The sequence below is a fragment of the Phyllobates terribilis genome, unplaced genomic scaffold, assembly GCF_046119375.1.
Source record: "Phyllobates terribilis strain yellow unplaced genomic scaffold, ASM4611937v1 Scaffold_1__5_contigs__length_1240528914, whole genome shotgun sequence".
NCBI classification, from domain to species: Eukaryota; Metazoa; Chordata; class Amphibia; order Anura; family Dendrobatidae; genus Phyllobates; species Phyllobates terribilis.
In genome coordinates, this window is record NW_027362761.1 from 882,322,690 (window position 1) to 882,339,350 (window position 16,661).

A 16,661-nucleotide genomic window follows, 5' to 3' on the forward strand; every position below is an offset into this window, starting at 1 on the left:
GTACCTGATCTGCATGATAATCACCATATTATGCACAGGACGTAGCCCATATATTCATAACCCCTGGGCACGTATGGATAAAGCCATCCCTTTATACTGAACCTAACATTGCTGTATCATGGTTAAGTTATGCAGAGTAGGAGAATAGCAGGCAAAATTGAAGGTCTTCACTAGAGGTTTTCAGAAGGAAGTTTCTACCTTAGTTGGAGCATAAATTGGCATAGGGACTCTCACCAGCCCCGCAACGCTCCCAGGGAAAATATACAATAACCTCTTCACAAAAGTAAGATAATTCTGTCGTTTACAAGACTGACATAAGTCATACCCATAGCAATCAGTTGTGGAGGAGGCTGTTTGTAATGAAACAATAGCATTACTGTGTAGCTATTTGGCACTGCTGGACTGTAGGACGGGTGCTCGAGTAGGGCTCCACACTGTATAGATCTTAAGAAAAACTCGGCACTGCTGTGATAGATGTGAAAATTTAACACAATTCAAATCACCATAGGACGTTTCGGTCCATACAGCTGGACCTTCATCAGACGAATTGCCAATGGATGCGAAGTAAGAAGCAGCATGTGAAAAAACGCTGTTGAGACTGAGGTCGCTAATGGCACGCACTACTGTCAGTACAGTACAGGCAGAAGTGCAAGCCCTCACTGCAGTCTCGACAGCGCTTCTTCACACATTACTTCTCACTCCCTATACATTGGCAATCTGTCTGATGAAGGTCCAACTGTATGAACCGAAACGTTCTATCTTGAGTTGAATTGCATTAGATCTTCATATCTATCACTGGAGTGCCGAGTCATTCTTCTCGAAACTAACACTTTAGTAACCACCATGGACAGGTAATGATTAGTGATGAGCGAGCATACTCGCAAATACTCGCCCGAGCATCTCAGTACTCGAGATGCTCGGAGCTCGCCGAGTACTTGCGAGATGCTCGGGTCCCCTCCCTGCATGTTTGGCACTCTTTAGAGCGCCAATCAACATGCAGGGATTGCCTCCCACTCACTGTAATGCCGCAGCCATGGTGGTTGGGGAATTACAGTGATTGGCTGGCCGCACAGCGTCATAAGGTCTATATCAGATCTGTCGCCGCTGTGCTAGTCAGTCTACTCCGCAATCAGGCAGTGTAGGGAAAGGTGCTGCTGAGCTAGGGAGAGATTTGGTTGTGTATTAGGTAGTGTACGGAGAAAACAAGTACATTACACATATCCATCTTAACAAACAGTCCTTCTGAGGACTAATACATCTGCAGAGATATCAGGCAGGCAGTGTATCTAGCAGACTGCAGTGCACATAGCACAAGAGGCTCCATTCCCGTTCTGCCTTCTGCTGCTGTTAGATATTTCTATACAAAGGCCCAGGTCTCAGGGGCCAGGAATAATTTTTTTTGGATCTTAATAGTGTTGAGAGAGTATGTTCTGTTCCGAGTATGTTCGGGCCGAGCTCCAAGTATTTACAGCTGCTCGGTGATTAGGTTAAATCGCTTCCATGTGCATGATTTGCAACTGTTTGACAGCTTTATTACATGTGAGGAATGTGTAAGAAATAGACACTCCTCACATGTAATAAAGCTTTCAAACAGTTGCAAATCATGCACACGGGAGCGATTCAAGCATATCACCGAGCAGCTATAAATACTCGGTGCTCGGCCCGAGCGTACTCGGCGAAAGGGTTAATAGAACATACTCGCTCAACACTAGATCTTAATCCTCATTATTTGCTTAAAAAGCAATCCAGAGAACACCGTTGTTCTGCGCCATTTGCTTGTTGGCACTGCAGAATACAGCCAGGTCCTTTCCATATTACAGCGCTAAAATTCCAGCTATTTAAAACTGTGGTTTGTCCGTCACATGAATCACATATAATTGCGCTGAAAATACTGCCATTTTTGGCCTCAATTCAAATTTTTTTTCAGTGTGTCAGCAAAGTTTTTGACACCGGTTTGCTGTTCAAAATAGTTACCTACAGGCCAGGTATTTAAAACGGTGGTGTCTACATCACACGGATTGCATATAACTTTGCTCCAAATTCAGCCACTTGTAGTGAGTGTGGAAGATATTGTCCTCCATTTAAAATGGGCAAGGCACATGGCATGGGACGGGGAACTGGACGTGATGGTGCATGCAGAGGCCGAGGACAAGGCCGTGGGCAAGCTGAATTGTGCCACAACAAACACCCACATCTTCTCGCCCAATCTTCCTGTCCCAATTCCTAGGGGACGGCAGCACACCACTATTGAACGCAGAGCAGTGTCAAAATGTTTTTGGTTGGATAGCGGATAATGCTTCCAGTCACTTAGCCACCACCACCACCCTGTCTTCCACACGGTCAAGTATCAGTAGCCGTGAGTCTGTACCGCATATTCCTCACCCTGATCCTCCTTCCTCCCACCATGCAGAGTGCCCGGAGGCAACTGATCCCACACTTGGACACTCCGAAGAGCTGTTCACTTTTCCATTTATAGAGTCGGGCCTCTCGCCCGGTCTACTTGAAGCGGGGCAAGAGGAGATCGCATGTAGCGATGCCCAAACATTTGAGCAGCCACGAAGGGAAAGTGTCACAAGAGGTGGACGATGATGAGACAATTGCCAGAAAGTCAAGAGGAGGACCAGGGAGCGGAAGTGGAAGAGGAGGTGATGGATGATATAGTAACTGACCCAACCTGGCAGGAAGACATGCAGAGCGAGGATAGCAGCACACGGTGAGGGAGGCAGAGAACCCCAACAGGGAGGAAGAAGCAGTGTGGTGGCCGCAGACAAAAGGCAGGAAACCGTTCCCCGTAACACCAACACGAAGGAAGTTGCTAGTACAACTGTTAGGTCTTCCTGAGTCTGGTTGTTTTTTAAAGACTCTGTCGATAACCCCAAAAAAGCCATTTGCACCACCTGCCAGGCCAGCATCAGCAGGGGTGGCAAAACTAGCAGCCTGACCACCAGCAGCATGATCAGGCACATGGCAGCAAAGCACCCGACCTTGTGGGCCAAACCCCAGGGTCCAGGAACAGTGTCTGCGGGTGGCACCATTGCTTCCTCCGCTGTTGTGCATGCATTACACAAGCACGTGTCCCAAAACATTAACCGTACCCTCAACAACGCAGTTACCGGGAAAGTCCACCTAACCACGGACACGTGGACAAGTGCTTGTGGGCAGGGACGGTACATCTCGCTGACGGCACACTGGATTAACATAATGGAAGCCGGGACCCAGTCGGACCTTGGGACAGAACACGTCCTCCCGATGCCAAGGATTGCGGGCCATAGGTCCATCAGGGTTGCCCCCACAGTCTACAGCTCCAGCACCTCATTCTCCTCAGCCTCCTCCTCCTCTTCAGCCTCCTCCTCCTCCTCTTCAGCCTCCGCCTCCTCCTCCTCTTCAGCCTCCTCCTCCTCTTCAGCCTCCTCCTCCTCCTCTTCAGCCTCCTCCTCCTCCTCTTCAGCCTCCTCCTCCTCCTCCTCTTCAGCCTCCTCCTCCTCCTCCTCTTCAGCCTCCATCTCCGAAATGACCCCATCAGTCACAAGCTGGAAGCACTGCCTCGGCCAAGCGGCAACAGGCTGTGCTGAAGCTAATATGCTTAGGTGACAAACCGCACAATGCTGAAGAGTTGTGGACAGCTCTGAAAGAGCAGGCAGATCTGTGGCTCACACCGCTGAACCTACAGCCAGGCATGGTCGTGTGTGACAATGGCCAGAACCTGGTGGCGGCTCTGAGGCGAGGCGAGCTCACACACGTACCATGCCTGGCCCATGTGCTTAACCTCGTGGTTCAGCGGTTTCTCAAATCCTACCCAGAGGTGCTGGATCTGCTTGTTAAAGTACACCGCCTGTGTGCCCATTTTAGAAAGTCACCTACAGCTTCTGCCGCCCTTGCCGTGTTTCAGCAGCATTTGCAGCTTCCGGCTCACAGATTGGTGTGTGATGTCCCCACGTGTTGGAACTCTACACTGCAGATGTTCGGAAGGATTTGTGAGCAGAAGAGGGCAGTTGTTGAGTACCAGCATCAACAAGGCCGTCGGTATTCAATTCAGACTCCACACATAAGACCTCAGGAGTGGACATGGATGTCAGACATATGTACCATCCTCCAAAATTTTAAGGACTCCACCAAGATGGTGAGCGGCGGTGACGCCATAATTAGAGTCACCATCCCGCTTCTCTGTCTTCTGAAATGCTCTCTGCTCACAATCAAAGAGGATGCATTGCAGGGGGAGCACGATGAGACGGAGCAAGGAACCATACAGGGTGATTAGACACACAGCCCAGCCTCATCTCATCCGAACGTGGATTGGGTGGCAATGAGGAAGAGGAGGAAGACCAGGAGCTAGTTTCATGCGCTATTGACGGTACTACCTGCACAGCTGTCATACCGTCTGTTCAGCGTGGATGGCCGGAGGAGGAGGAGAGCATGGTCAGTCATCTTCTTGGTGAGTACAGGGAAGTCTTGCCTGTTAGTAGTCTGGCACGCATGGCTGACTTTATGTTACGCTGCCTTTCCCATGACACTTGCGTTCTCAAAATTTTGGGTGACAGTCATTACTGGTTGGTGACACTTCTAGACCCACGCTACAAGAAGAACTTTATAATCTCTTATTCCTGAGGCGAACAGGTCTACAAAAATGGGGCTGTACCAGAAGGCCCTTGTTGCGGAACTATTAAAAAATTTCCCATCTGAAAACGCTGGCGGCAGAGGTCACACTTCGTTGGACAACCAAGGAGTACAGGCGAGAGAGACACAACTTCAATCCAGCAGACGCAGGGGAACACTGTCAAAGTTCTGGGACAATTTTCTCAGTCCCTCCTATTGCACAAGCCCTGAGGCGCGGGGTACTATCACAAGGAGTGCAAAGTTTGGGAAGATGCTGAGGGAGTACCTTGCCGACTGTACCAACGTCCTCCGTGATTCCTCTGTGCCTTATAATTATTGGGTATCCAAGCAGGATACGTGGAATGAACTGGCTCTCTATGCCTTGGAGGTCCTGGCCTGCCCTGCCACCAGCGTTTTATCAGAGCGGGTTTTTAGTGTCGCTGGTGGAATTATTAACTGATAAGCGCATCCAACTGTCAACTGAAAATGCTGACAGGCTGACTCTTATAAAAATGAACAAGGGCTGGATTGGGCCAGACTTCTCAACACCACCGGATGATAGCAGCGTAACAAACTCAAATCCAGTGTCTTTTTTTGGGAGGTGTATTCCCATGCACCTCTTCACACCCACACATGGGCATACACTTCCTGATTTTTTTCTATTTGCTCTTGTCCTCCTCCTTCACCACATCACCAGGGTGACCGTGGTCCATGATGCAACACGCACACAATTTTTTTAAAGAGTGTTTATGATTCCCGTAAAAAAAATTTTTTATACAGTATGTTCATGTATACCCCCCAGGGGTAAATGTTTATCAGCCCATACACTTAGTGCATGGGCATTACAAGTATAGGAGACCCGCTCCTTTCTAATGGGAACATTTTTTTATGAGGCCCTCCTCCACGTCTCTTCCAAGGGGCATTGGAGTGCCTTCCAATTTTTGGCAGCCCTTGCATTCACTGCATAGGCAAACACTATGGCAGACCCACTTCCTAATAATGGGAACATTGTTTTAAGGAGGTCCTCCTCTAAGTCTTTTCAAAGGGGTATTGGGGTGCATCCAAGTTTTCAAAGTGGTATTGGGGTGCGTCCAAATTTTGGGCAGCCCTGCCACTCACTGCATAAGCAATAACAGTACAGGAGACCCACTTTTTAGTAATGGGAACAATAAAACATAGCCGGCTGATAGCTCTCTAAGAATAGTGAGGGCCGACTGCTGGCCCTTTAAGAATAGTAAAGGTTGCCTGATGGCCCTATAAAAATAAGCTTTGTGACTTTCAGAGTCCCTCCTTCATAAATGAAACAGGTTGTGTCTGATGATATCTCACACACCACATGGCCAGATAAGGTTGTAAAATGTTAAAATTACATTTCCTGGTGAATGCATTTGTCACGAAAGCAATGCAAAAGTGAAAAAACGGATCAAAAACGCTACGTGTGAACATAGCCCAAGATGTGGAGGAGCATTTTCGTTTTTGGTTATTTATTTTGCTTTATATACAAGTCATTACCCTGGAAAGGATGTTCCTTAGCATATTTCCCAGGAAAATCCATTTTGGTTTCGTTTTCGTATGTTTTATTGTGAGTCCGTAAAAGTGGCATAATACCTCTGACAATGTTGTTGACAGAAGTGACCTGGGAATCAGAAATGCTTCCATGGGTCTCCCCCATGCTGTTTCCATGTCATTTGAGCACTGTTCCCGTTGATTTGGGCAATTTTTAGGCCCTCTGCAGACCGCCGGGGGGAGCCGCCTGAAAAATGCTCGAGTTTCCCATAGACTTACATTGGGCTCGTTGCTCGGGTCGAGCACCCGAGTATTCCAATGTGCTCGACCCGAGCAACAAGCACCCGAGCATTTTAGTGCTCACCCATCACTAGTAATGATGTGAATGCATTATTGTACACTGCTGTATATTATACGTCAAAGAACAAAAAACGGGTGCAAAGATCTGTATTTCAGCCTTTTACTTTTCAGACATATACCCACAAAAGATCAGTTTTACTCTTACCGGGTCTAATGGTGCTATCTCTGCCAAAGAGGTGCAGCCGCCGGCGTCCTAAACAGAAGTGTTCGATAATGTGAAAGATCTCCACAGGCTTTTCAATGTTTCCTATTTCTGGCTCCTCTGTAATGATGAGATCAATGTCCACGTTGGCATGGATGAAGTCGCCATCCGTGCTGCGGTGCACAGTTCCCCGAATGCCCATAAGGCAGTGCTCCTATGGGAAGAAGTGCACATTAGCCATTATGCAGGAAGGATGCGGTGAAGGTGGACGTACGACAAGCGCTATTCATGGAGGCTTGTATAGTGAGGGTTGCCTCAGATGTGCTTTCTCCTGAAGATAAGTTTGGAACATTATCGCTTGTATAAAAATTGCTTTTCTTACAGCTTTCTTTCAAGATTTATGAAATGGTCACCTGCTATAATGTGCAGACAGATATGTGTCAGGATGATGCACCGCTTCTATAATTTTTTCATCATCACATTAAAAAATGAAGACATCCATCACCTCCAGGAGCAAGCTTGGAGATCTTCCTCGGTGGTACTACATTTTAATACTGCCGCACTTTTCCATCCTATATATTGTTGGTTTCACAGCACACATCCCATAGCAGGCGTGATGATTTAAAGGATACGGCTCCGATTTGTGCTGCTCAGATTTAGACACAATCTTGTTTATCCTACAAATGTCTCATTCTAGTGACAGATGGGAACACTGTACCTTTGTCCTCTGGAAGATTGCCTTAGGGTCTAAGGTCTTGGTCTTTCCAGGATTGTCTTTATTAGTTTTTATCCAACAAATGTCTTCAGATCGTCTAAAGCCCCACTTCCGTAAGCACTGTCAGGATCAACCACAAAAAGTACGGTGAAATAAAACACTAAATATCAGACAGAATCAAGCTACGAGATTACTGCACCCTCCTCAGAGACCTGACTGCAGAACAGATGGAAGAGACCTCACTTCACTACTTGGCTACAAGAGAAAATTTATATAAGTTAAAAAGGGGTTGGCCACTTACCGTATTTTTCGGACTATAAGACGCACCTAGGTTTTAGAGGAGGAAAATAATAAAAAATGTAAGCAAAAAATGTGTTCATGATGCACTTTTAAGAGGGAGGGGGTCTTCTGCTGACACTGGTATAGGGGTAATATCCCCCAATTCTGACAATATGCCCCCCCCCCCCTTCCTTTTATACGTGGTCCCCATCCCCATCCTGGTATGCCTGGCATCCCTCCATCCTGGTATGCATGGCACCCCTCATCCCTATCCTCTTATGCATGGCACCCCTCATCCCTGTCCTGGTATGCATGGCACCCCTAATCCCTATCCTGGTATGCATGGCACCCCTAATCCCTATCCTGGTATGCATGGCACAGCAATCCCCATCCTGGTATGCATGGAACCCCTCATCCCCATCCTGGTATGCATGGCACCCCTCATCCCCATCCTGGTATGCATGGCACCCTTAATCCCTATCCTGGTATGCATGGCACGCCTAATTCCTATCCTGGTATGCATGGCACCCCCAATCCAAATCCTGGTATGCATGGCACCCCCAATCCTTATCCTGGTATGCATGGCACCCCCAATCCTTATCCTGGTATGCATGGCACCCCTCATCTTTATCCTGTTATGTATGGCCCCCTCATCTTTATCCTGTTATGTTTGGCCCCCTCATCTTTATCCTGTTATGTATGGCCCCCTCATCTTTATCCTGTTATGTATGGCCCCCTCATCTTTATCCTGTTATGTATGGCCCCCTCATCTTTATCCTGTTATGTATGGCCCCCTCAGCTTTATCCTGTTATGTATGGCCCCCTCATCTTTATCCTGTTATGTATGGCCCCCTCAGCGTTACCCTGGTATGTATGGTCCCCTCATCCTTAACCTGGTATGTATGGCCCCCTCATCCTTCCTTACAGGCTTGGCAGGTCATTCTCTACAAGGAGAAACATTACCACTTGGATCCCAGTACTAGAACATAAATGTATAAGCTCTCACACTGCTTTGTATTTTTGTGTATATCTACGACAAAGTGAAGGGGTTATCCAGGATATAACATGAAACTTTTAGGAAATGCCATCAGTGTGTGATCGTTTAGATCTGTATAGCAGCAGAATCAGCAGAAAAATGGGGCAGCTGTCCTGTGCTGGATTGCCATGGCCCTTCATTGCAGAGCCCAATTTAGCACCATCTTACAGCAGGGTCTGGTACTGCAGCTCATCCTGATTCAGGTGGATGAGACTGACATGCACCAGACACAGTAATAGTCATAGTGCATAGGACATAGGGGACACTGAAAGGGCCTATTCACCCAAGACCAATGTGCCGAAAAAGCTAGAACACTCAAAAGGAAAGATTTAAGTGAAGGTGTAAGAGCAAAAAAAATGTTTTGCAACCAGTCACACGTTCAAGATTTTCTTGCAATTGACAGTACAAGTGAATGGGGTTTTCAAAACGTAATTCACACGTGAAGGAAAAAAGCTGCACAAAAAGGAGTACATGGTGAGGATCTTCATAGCTGCAGCATGCTCACACTTGTGTGGACTTTCCCTCTATACAAAAAGCATTGTACTGGAGTAAGGGGATAATCACACATAATGCAGATTCATGCGACAATCATTAGCGGCAATTTCCTGCAACGTGTGAACATGGCAGTTCTGGGATTATACTGCAACCATTGTTCACTACAAGAGGTAACCTGTGTTCTGCGAATTGTTTGACCCCACGTTCAGTAAAGTGCGATGCAAGAAACTACCCTGGTTGTCTCATTTCACCCTATTACAATTAGAAAAGGTCAAACAGGTAAATGAAAAATGTAGCCGATACACATGTGAATACGGGATGTCTCGTTTATGTAGTCCACAAATGTGTGTGCGCTAAAAGTGCTCCTATAAACTTGTCTACATATCATCTACATTAGCAAACACAAATCCCCCACTGCAAATAAAGATTTTCAGAAAATGTATATCTTTCTGCCATTAGCAATACACAAAGGAATCAAGAACAATGTAACTAGCGCAACATAACTAATATAATAAGTGGTTTCTCCAAATTTAAAGACAAAATCCCACTTTTAACGACTACTGCAGTCTCGGAATTCTTCAACCCCGCTGTGACAAGCGTCTTTAGTACTTAGCATTTCCTTTGGCTGTTATAATCTGCTGTAAACGTGATGTACAGCCAAACACCAGATTGTGGCATTCCTGAGGAATCTTAGCCCGTTCCTCATGGGAAATGGCCAAAAGTTTGCCAATTTTAAAAAAATATACCTAATTTGAAAAAGGGGGGAATTGAATAATATTGATTGCAACTGTATGTCCTGAGCGCAACCATTAAAAACAAGACTGCAACAAAGAATAGGACTACAAAGCCAGCAGTAATGTAGAGCTGAGTTTTATTCTGTGTTCATCTACCTAAAACTAGTTTAAAGGGACCTGTCAACTTGTCAATGCTGTGAAATTTAAAAGGGGCTGTCCAGCGATAAACGTACATTTTGATCAAAAGATCTTAGATTAAAAATAAGTTCCAAAATTGGATGTGTTTAAAACAAATGTTCGTGTGCAGAGACAATCTAAGGCTAAGTTCACACGATACGTTTTTTGCTGCGGTTTTCAAGCTGCGAAAACACATGTTAGGTCTGCCATTAATAGCAATGCTAATCCGGATGTGCTGTGCACATGATGCGGAAATTTCTGCTCCGGATTCACATTGCGTTAAAAAACGCAGCAGAACCATTTCTACCGCGATCCCGCAGCAAATTAATGCCCATTGAGGTCCATTAAAAACGGAGAAACGCGGTGCGGGTGGTACCCGGGTTGGAGAGGACTACAACTCCTCTCATCCCGACCGCCACTCCCACTTATAACAGCAGGAGCGGCGTGGATGGGAGGAGCAGTAGTCTTCCCAGCCAAGCTGGCTACCACGCGCTGTAAAAAAAAGAAAAAAAAAAAAGAAGTATAAATTAAAAAATAAATCTCTATACTAACCTGTACGGCGGCAATCTTCTCCTCCCGGCTCGCTCCCGACAGCATACTGTTCTTCCAGGACCTGCACTGACGTCACAGATCAGTTGAGCAGTCTCGTGACCATCAGCTGATCTGTGACGTCAACAATCAGCTGATGGTCACGCGACCATCAGCTGATCGTAAGCTCACCGGGGCTGATCAGCTGATCAACCCCAGTGACCTACTGCAGCATGTATATTGCTAGGCGTGATTTTACACCCCTGTCAGTATACAGTGCTGTCTTCTACAGCAGTGACATCAGTGATGGCTAATGTCACTGCTGTAGAAGTGACCCGGATCGTCGTGGGACACTCGGCGGTACGTGGACTACGTAGTTGATGACGGATAGGTGAGGGTTATGGTTGTTTGTTATTTTAGTTTTTTTTCAGACCATCGATGGCTTCGCGGACGGAGTGTAATAAAAAAAAAAAAAATGTAGAACCGTGTTTTTTATTGCATTAAAATACTTTATTCTGGCCGTGTCTTTTATTGAAAAGGCGGCAATAACATTACTACGTAGTTAGTAATCGGGGCGTCTTATAGACTCCCTCCATTACTAACCTGGGCTTCACGTCAGCCGCCGATACAACGTTGACGTGAACCCTAACCCCATTACCCCACTGCCACCGCTACAGGGCAGTGGGAAGAGCGGAGGCTAAGCGCCAGATTTGGGGTATCTTATGGATGCGCCATTTCTGTGACTGCTGAGGGGTGATATTAATAGCCGCAGAGGGGGCTAGTATTCATGGCCCCTTCCCTGGCTATTAATATCAGCTGGCAGCTGTCTAGTTTAGCCTTTGCTGGTTACATTTTATAGGGGGACCCCATGTCAATTTTTTTCTGGGGTCCGCCAGTAATCTAACCAGTAAAGGCTAAACAAACAGGTGTGGGCTGATATTAATAGCCAGAGAACATTGTTGGCTAATGGCCTCTTCCCCGGCTACTAATATCAGCCCCCAGCGGTCGGCTTTCCCTCTGCTGGTTATAAAAATGACGAGGGAGGCCACACCATTTTTTTTTTTTTTTTTTTTTTTTTTTAATTTTAGGCTCTATGCCCACGATCCGGACGTAGGCATTCTATTCAACGCAGGTAAATCCACGTGTTCACTGAACCATGCGTACTTATCACATTCTATACATTCTAGTGGTCAAATTTCTGTTGCGGAGACTAGCGACTCCGCAAGAGAATTTGACATGCTCTGATCCTGAAAGAAGCACCTCATATCAGTGTCCGCGGGTGATTCGCAGCCTCCTCATAGTGGACATGGGATTTCTAGAGATCCCACCACTATGCTGTACCATCTGCACGCGAGTTTGACGCTGTATAAATACACGGCTTCAAACCTGCAGCGGCTCCTCACCATTGCCACGTACCCAAACTCACCCGCAGCATGTCAATTTCTGTAGAGGACATGCCAGTCTCCGCTGCAGATTTTGACCGACTGAAGTGTCATTATATGCGGTGGATTCACATGTGCTGACAACAAAAGTGCGGCATTAGAACACCGCGTTTTGGACGCAAAAAAAATGCGCTGGGTCCAAACCGCTGCTGAGTTCTGATCGGGGGGACGTAGTGGCTAACGAACCAGCTGTGAGATGTTAATTATGGCCAGGGATCGTGTTTGCAAATGGCATCTTCCCAGGCTAAAAATAGCAGCTCACAGCAGCCGCATAAATTACATGAATAGAAATGCTAATGAAGAAGACTGGGCGAATGGGACTAGCTGACACCCAGCTCTTTTGTTTGGTGATGACAAGGTGTCAATCAGACCTTTTCATGACCAAAACTAATTAAAGTAAAGTAAAGAGTTAAATAAACACACAGACATAGAGTAATCACTTTATTTGAAATACAAGACACATTCTTTAATAATACAAATGAACCAAAATACTCACCCCAGTTCTGACGGTAATCCAAAGGTTTAAGTAATGTCCCACCAAATAACTATCTCCAAAAAGCATTCATTGATGTACAAAAACGCTTAAAAAAATGCTTCAAAAACGCCCAGTGTTCTTTCCTGCCAAGGAGATGCAGAAACGCTCAAGAAATTTCTGCTTCAAATCCTGATCGTGCGCACATTGCCTTATAAATGTGCCCCTGCTATGTACTATGGTCTTATTTGCTGTATTTGACCATCCAGTTCATGTTCGGCCATTCTACAGCTCCTGGCGAGGGGAGAAGGCATACGTGACTATAAAAACGACACAGCAGGGCTTGCAGCTGCTTCTTTCTGTGAGGTAATGGATCCAGTTGGATAAACATGTAGGTGGGCTGCACTGCTGAAGTGAATCAATTCTTCAGAGATGATGATGATGATGATGAAAAAGGCTTTTTATTAACAACGAATTTCAACGCCGCACCGGCGTCTTTTTCAAGTTAAAAAAAACAAATGTGTACAGCATGAGAATGGATGGGTTTTTAAAGGCCCAAAATGGATGGCAGTTACATAGGGAACACCCACAGGAACACTTAAACCAATAGGAAAATTATGAAGGGGAGGGACGTTCAACTTGCAATTTCAGAAAAATTAAAGTTGGGCAGAGAAAAAAAAAAAAAAAAAAAGGACCATCCTTAATACTGATAAAATGTAAACAGTGGAATGATTGCAATGTGGGAGAAGTGGGATAAGAACCCAGGATGGGCCAGTGAATAGAAGCCAGTGAGTGACTTTTTTCAGTCAGAAATCTGCAGCAAAACTGATCTCTGGCAGAATTATTTTAATTCTTTATTGAATTAAAATAAATGAGTAATATATTCTAGCGGTACTCTTAGTGGATAATCTTGCTATTATGATCTAGGACTGTTATATAAGAATAGGCTTTTGTGAGAGACTCTGAATGGTTGCGTCTCTCTGGACTACATGTCGTCTTGCTAGATGTTATAGCCTATATAGCTTGATGTCTTTCTATATATCCATCTGAGCTAACAGCATTTGATCATCTTTTCACAAATTTTATGTCTATTTCTATGTTATACAGTATTTGTTTGTGTGCCTTAAGGCAATATTTTAATGATATCTAGTAAAGGTTATTTTTTATGGGTTTTTTGATGCGAGACATAATTATTAGTGCTGAGCGAGCAAGCTCGACTGCTCGTTACTCGCCCGACTACTCGGGATGTTCGGCGAGCACCGAGCATTTCCGGGTTACTCAGGCGGGAGCTCGGGTCTCCGCCCTGCAAGTTTGCCGCTCTTTACAGAGCCAATGAACATGCAGGGATTGCCAGCCAGTCACTGTAATGCTGCAGCAATGTTGTTTGTGGGCATTACAGTGATTGGCTGGCCGCACAGCGTCACCTCGAGTATTTAAAATCGGGCGCCGCCATCTTGGACACAGTCGCTCTGGATCAGAGAGTGTAGGGTCAGTGCTGCTGAGCTAGGGAGAGATTTATACTCAGAAATAGTTAGTGTAGGGTCTCTAAAGCCTGCCAAATCAAACAAACAGTTCTTCTCAGGACTAATATCCATCCCAGATATCAGGCAGGCAGGCAGGCAGGCTGTATAGGAGACGCAGTGGTTATACCAACAAACGCTGCATTACAGTCCTGTGTGCTCCTGTTGATGAAATTGCTGGACTTATCCCCCGGTCTCAGGGGCCAAGAAAAATCCTTTTTTTTTTTTCATCTAAATCAGTATTTTTTTTTTTCCCTCAGTCAGACTGTCCAAATACCCATCTTATTAAACTTTTGGTATGCCCCCCCCCCCCTCAAAAAAAAAAAAATTGAGTGTGTCTGTGACTTGTTCAGACACCAAGATATCTGTTTAAAAGATTCTGGTGTACGCCACATAATTATAACTGTAGTTTTGCAGTTCCACGGGTCAAATCTCTGTATTATCCTGCTTTTGGCATTTTTTGCCGTAAAAAGAAAAACTGTAATAGGGTCTCCCTGTCTGTTCAGTCACAAATATATCTGTTTAAAAGACTCTGGTGTAGGCCAGAGAAATAGAACTGTGGTTTTCCTCTTCCACGGTTCTAATATCCTTTTTATTACCCTTTTTCCATTGATAGTGCGAGTGTAAGCTATTTTACTTCATTTACAATGGGCACGGCGCGTGGCAAGGGACGTGGAACTGGACGTTCTGGTGATGGTGCGTGTAGAGGACGGGGCCGTGGCCAAGGTGAAAATGTGCCACAACCAACAGCCACATCTTCTCGCTCCCAGTTCTTGACCGAATGACTATGGAAGCACACTACAGCACCACTATTGCGAACTGATCATTGTGAACAGGTTATTAATTGGATAGCAGATAATACTTCCAGTTACCTGGGCACCACCACCTCCGGTCTGTCTTCCACACGGTCGACTCTTAGTAGCCGTGAGTCTCGACCGCATACTCCTCCTCACCCTGATGCTCCTTCCTCCCACCATGCCGAGTGTCGTCATACAGCAACTGATCCCACACTTGGACACACTGAAGAGCTGTTCACTGGTCCATTTACATATTTGTGCCCCTCGCCTGCTCCGCTTGAAGAGGTGGAAGAGGAGATCCCATGTAGCGATGCCCAAATATTTGAACAGCCACGGTCACAGGAAGTCGATGCTGGCAATTTGTCACAAGAGGTGGACGATGACGAGACACAATTGCCAGGAAGTGAGGAGGAGGATCGTGGTGCGCAAGTGGAAGAGGAGGAGGTGGTGGATGATCTAGTAACTGACCCAATGTGGCCGGAGGACACGCAGAGCGAGGCCAGCAGCACACGGGGAGGGAGGCAGAGTACCCCAACAGGCAGGAAGAAGCAGTGTGGTGGCCGCACACAGAAGGCAGGCAACAGTTCCCCGTAACACCAAAACGAGGGATGTTGCCAGTACAACCGGTAGGTCTTCCAGAGTCTGGAATTTTTTTAAAGACTCGGCTAATAACACCAAAAAGGCCATTTGTACCACCTGCCATGCCAGCATCAGCAGGGGTGACAAAACTACCAGCCTGACCACAACCAGCATGATCAGGCACATGTCAGCAAAGCACCCCACTTTGTGGGGCGAACCCCAGGGTCCACGACCAGTGTCAGCGGGTGTCACCACTGCTTCTTCCGCTGTTGTGCGTGTAAGAGAACCCCCTGTTGTGCGTGCAAGGCAATCCCCTGTCCATACTGCATGTAAAGATGCCCCCTCCTCTCAGTCTTCACTTGTTATGGCAGTTTCTCAAGAAACAGCATCAACGTCCACGTCCCACCGCAGCGTTCAATTGTCCATATCCCAGAGCTTTGAACGAAAGCGCAAATTCGCAGCCAACGCCCCACAATCCTAAAGTCGCACATTTCACGACTGCTTGCGTTGGAAATGCTGCCTTTTAGGCTGGTGGAGACGGAATCTTTCCGCAACCTTATGGCGGTGGCTGTCCCTCGGTACTCGGCCCCCAGCCGACACTATTTTGCCCGGTGTGCCATTCCCGCACTACACAAGCACGTGTCCCAAAACATCTACCGTGCCCTCAACAATGCAGTTACTGGGAGAGTCCACCTGACAACGGACACGTGGACAAGTGCTTGTGGCCAGGGACGGTACATCTCCCTGACGGCACACTGGGTAAACACAGTGGAAGCCGGGACCCAGTCCGACCTTGGGACGGAACACATGCTTCCCACACCGAGGATTGCAGGCCCTATGTCAGTCAGAGTTGCCCCCACAGTGTACAGCTCCAGCGCATCATCCTCCTCCTCCTCCTCCTCCTCCTACTCCTCCTCCTCATGTTCAGCCTCAATCTCTGATATCACCACATCAGTTACAAGCTGGAAGCACTGCAGTACTGCCTCCGCCAAGCGGCAACAGGCTGTGCTGAAACTCATAGGATCACTTCTGATGGGCACACTCTTAGGCAGTGACCTGGGTGTCAGAGATGCTTGCAGGGGTCTTCCCCATGCCGTTCCCATGTCTTTTCAGCACTGTATACATGTGTCACACAGCACATGGCCAGATAAGGTTGTAAAATGTTAAAATGACATTTCCCGGTGAATGCATTGGTCACGGTTGAAAGCAATACAAAAGTGCAAAAACGCATAAAAAATGCTACTTGTGAACATAGCCCAAGGTGTGGAGAAGTATTTTTGTTTTTG

General features: G+C 46.5%; 1 protein-coding gene across 1 annotated transcript in view; it reads right to left on the reverse strand.

Annotated features, from left to right (window-relative positions):
• The window catches only part of METTL14 (methyltransferase 14, N6-adenosine-methyltransferase non-catalytic subunit), a 50,132-nt gene that overhangs the window by 1,939 nt on the left and 31,532 nt on the right, over nucleotides 1-16,661 (reverse strand). The window contains exons 9-10 of the mRNA XM_073655430.1: nucleotides 7,320-7,436; nucleotides 6,605-6,815 (exon numbers count right to left, since the gene is read on the reverse strand). Coding sequence (XP_073511531.1) covers nucleotides 6,605-6,815; nucleotides 7,320-7,436 — 328 coding nt within the window. The remainder of the gene's footprint in view (nucleotides 1-6,604; nucleotides 6,816-7,319; nucleotides 7,437-16,661) is intronic.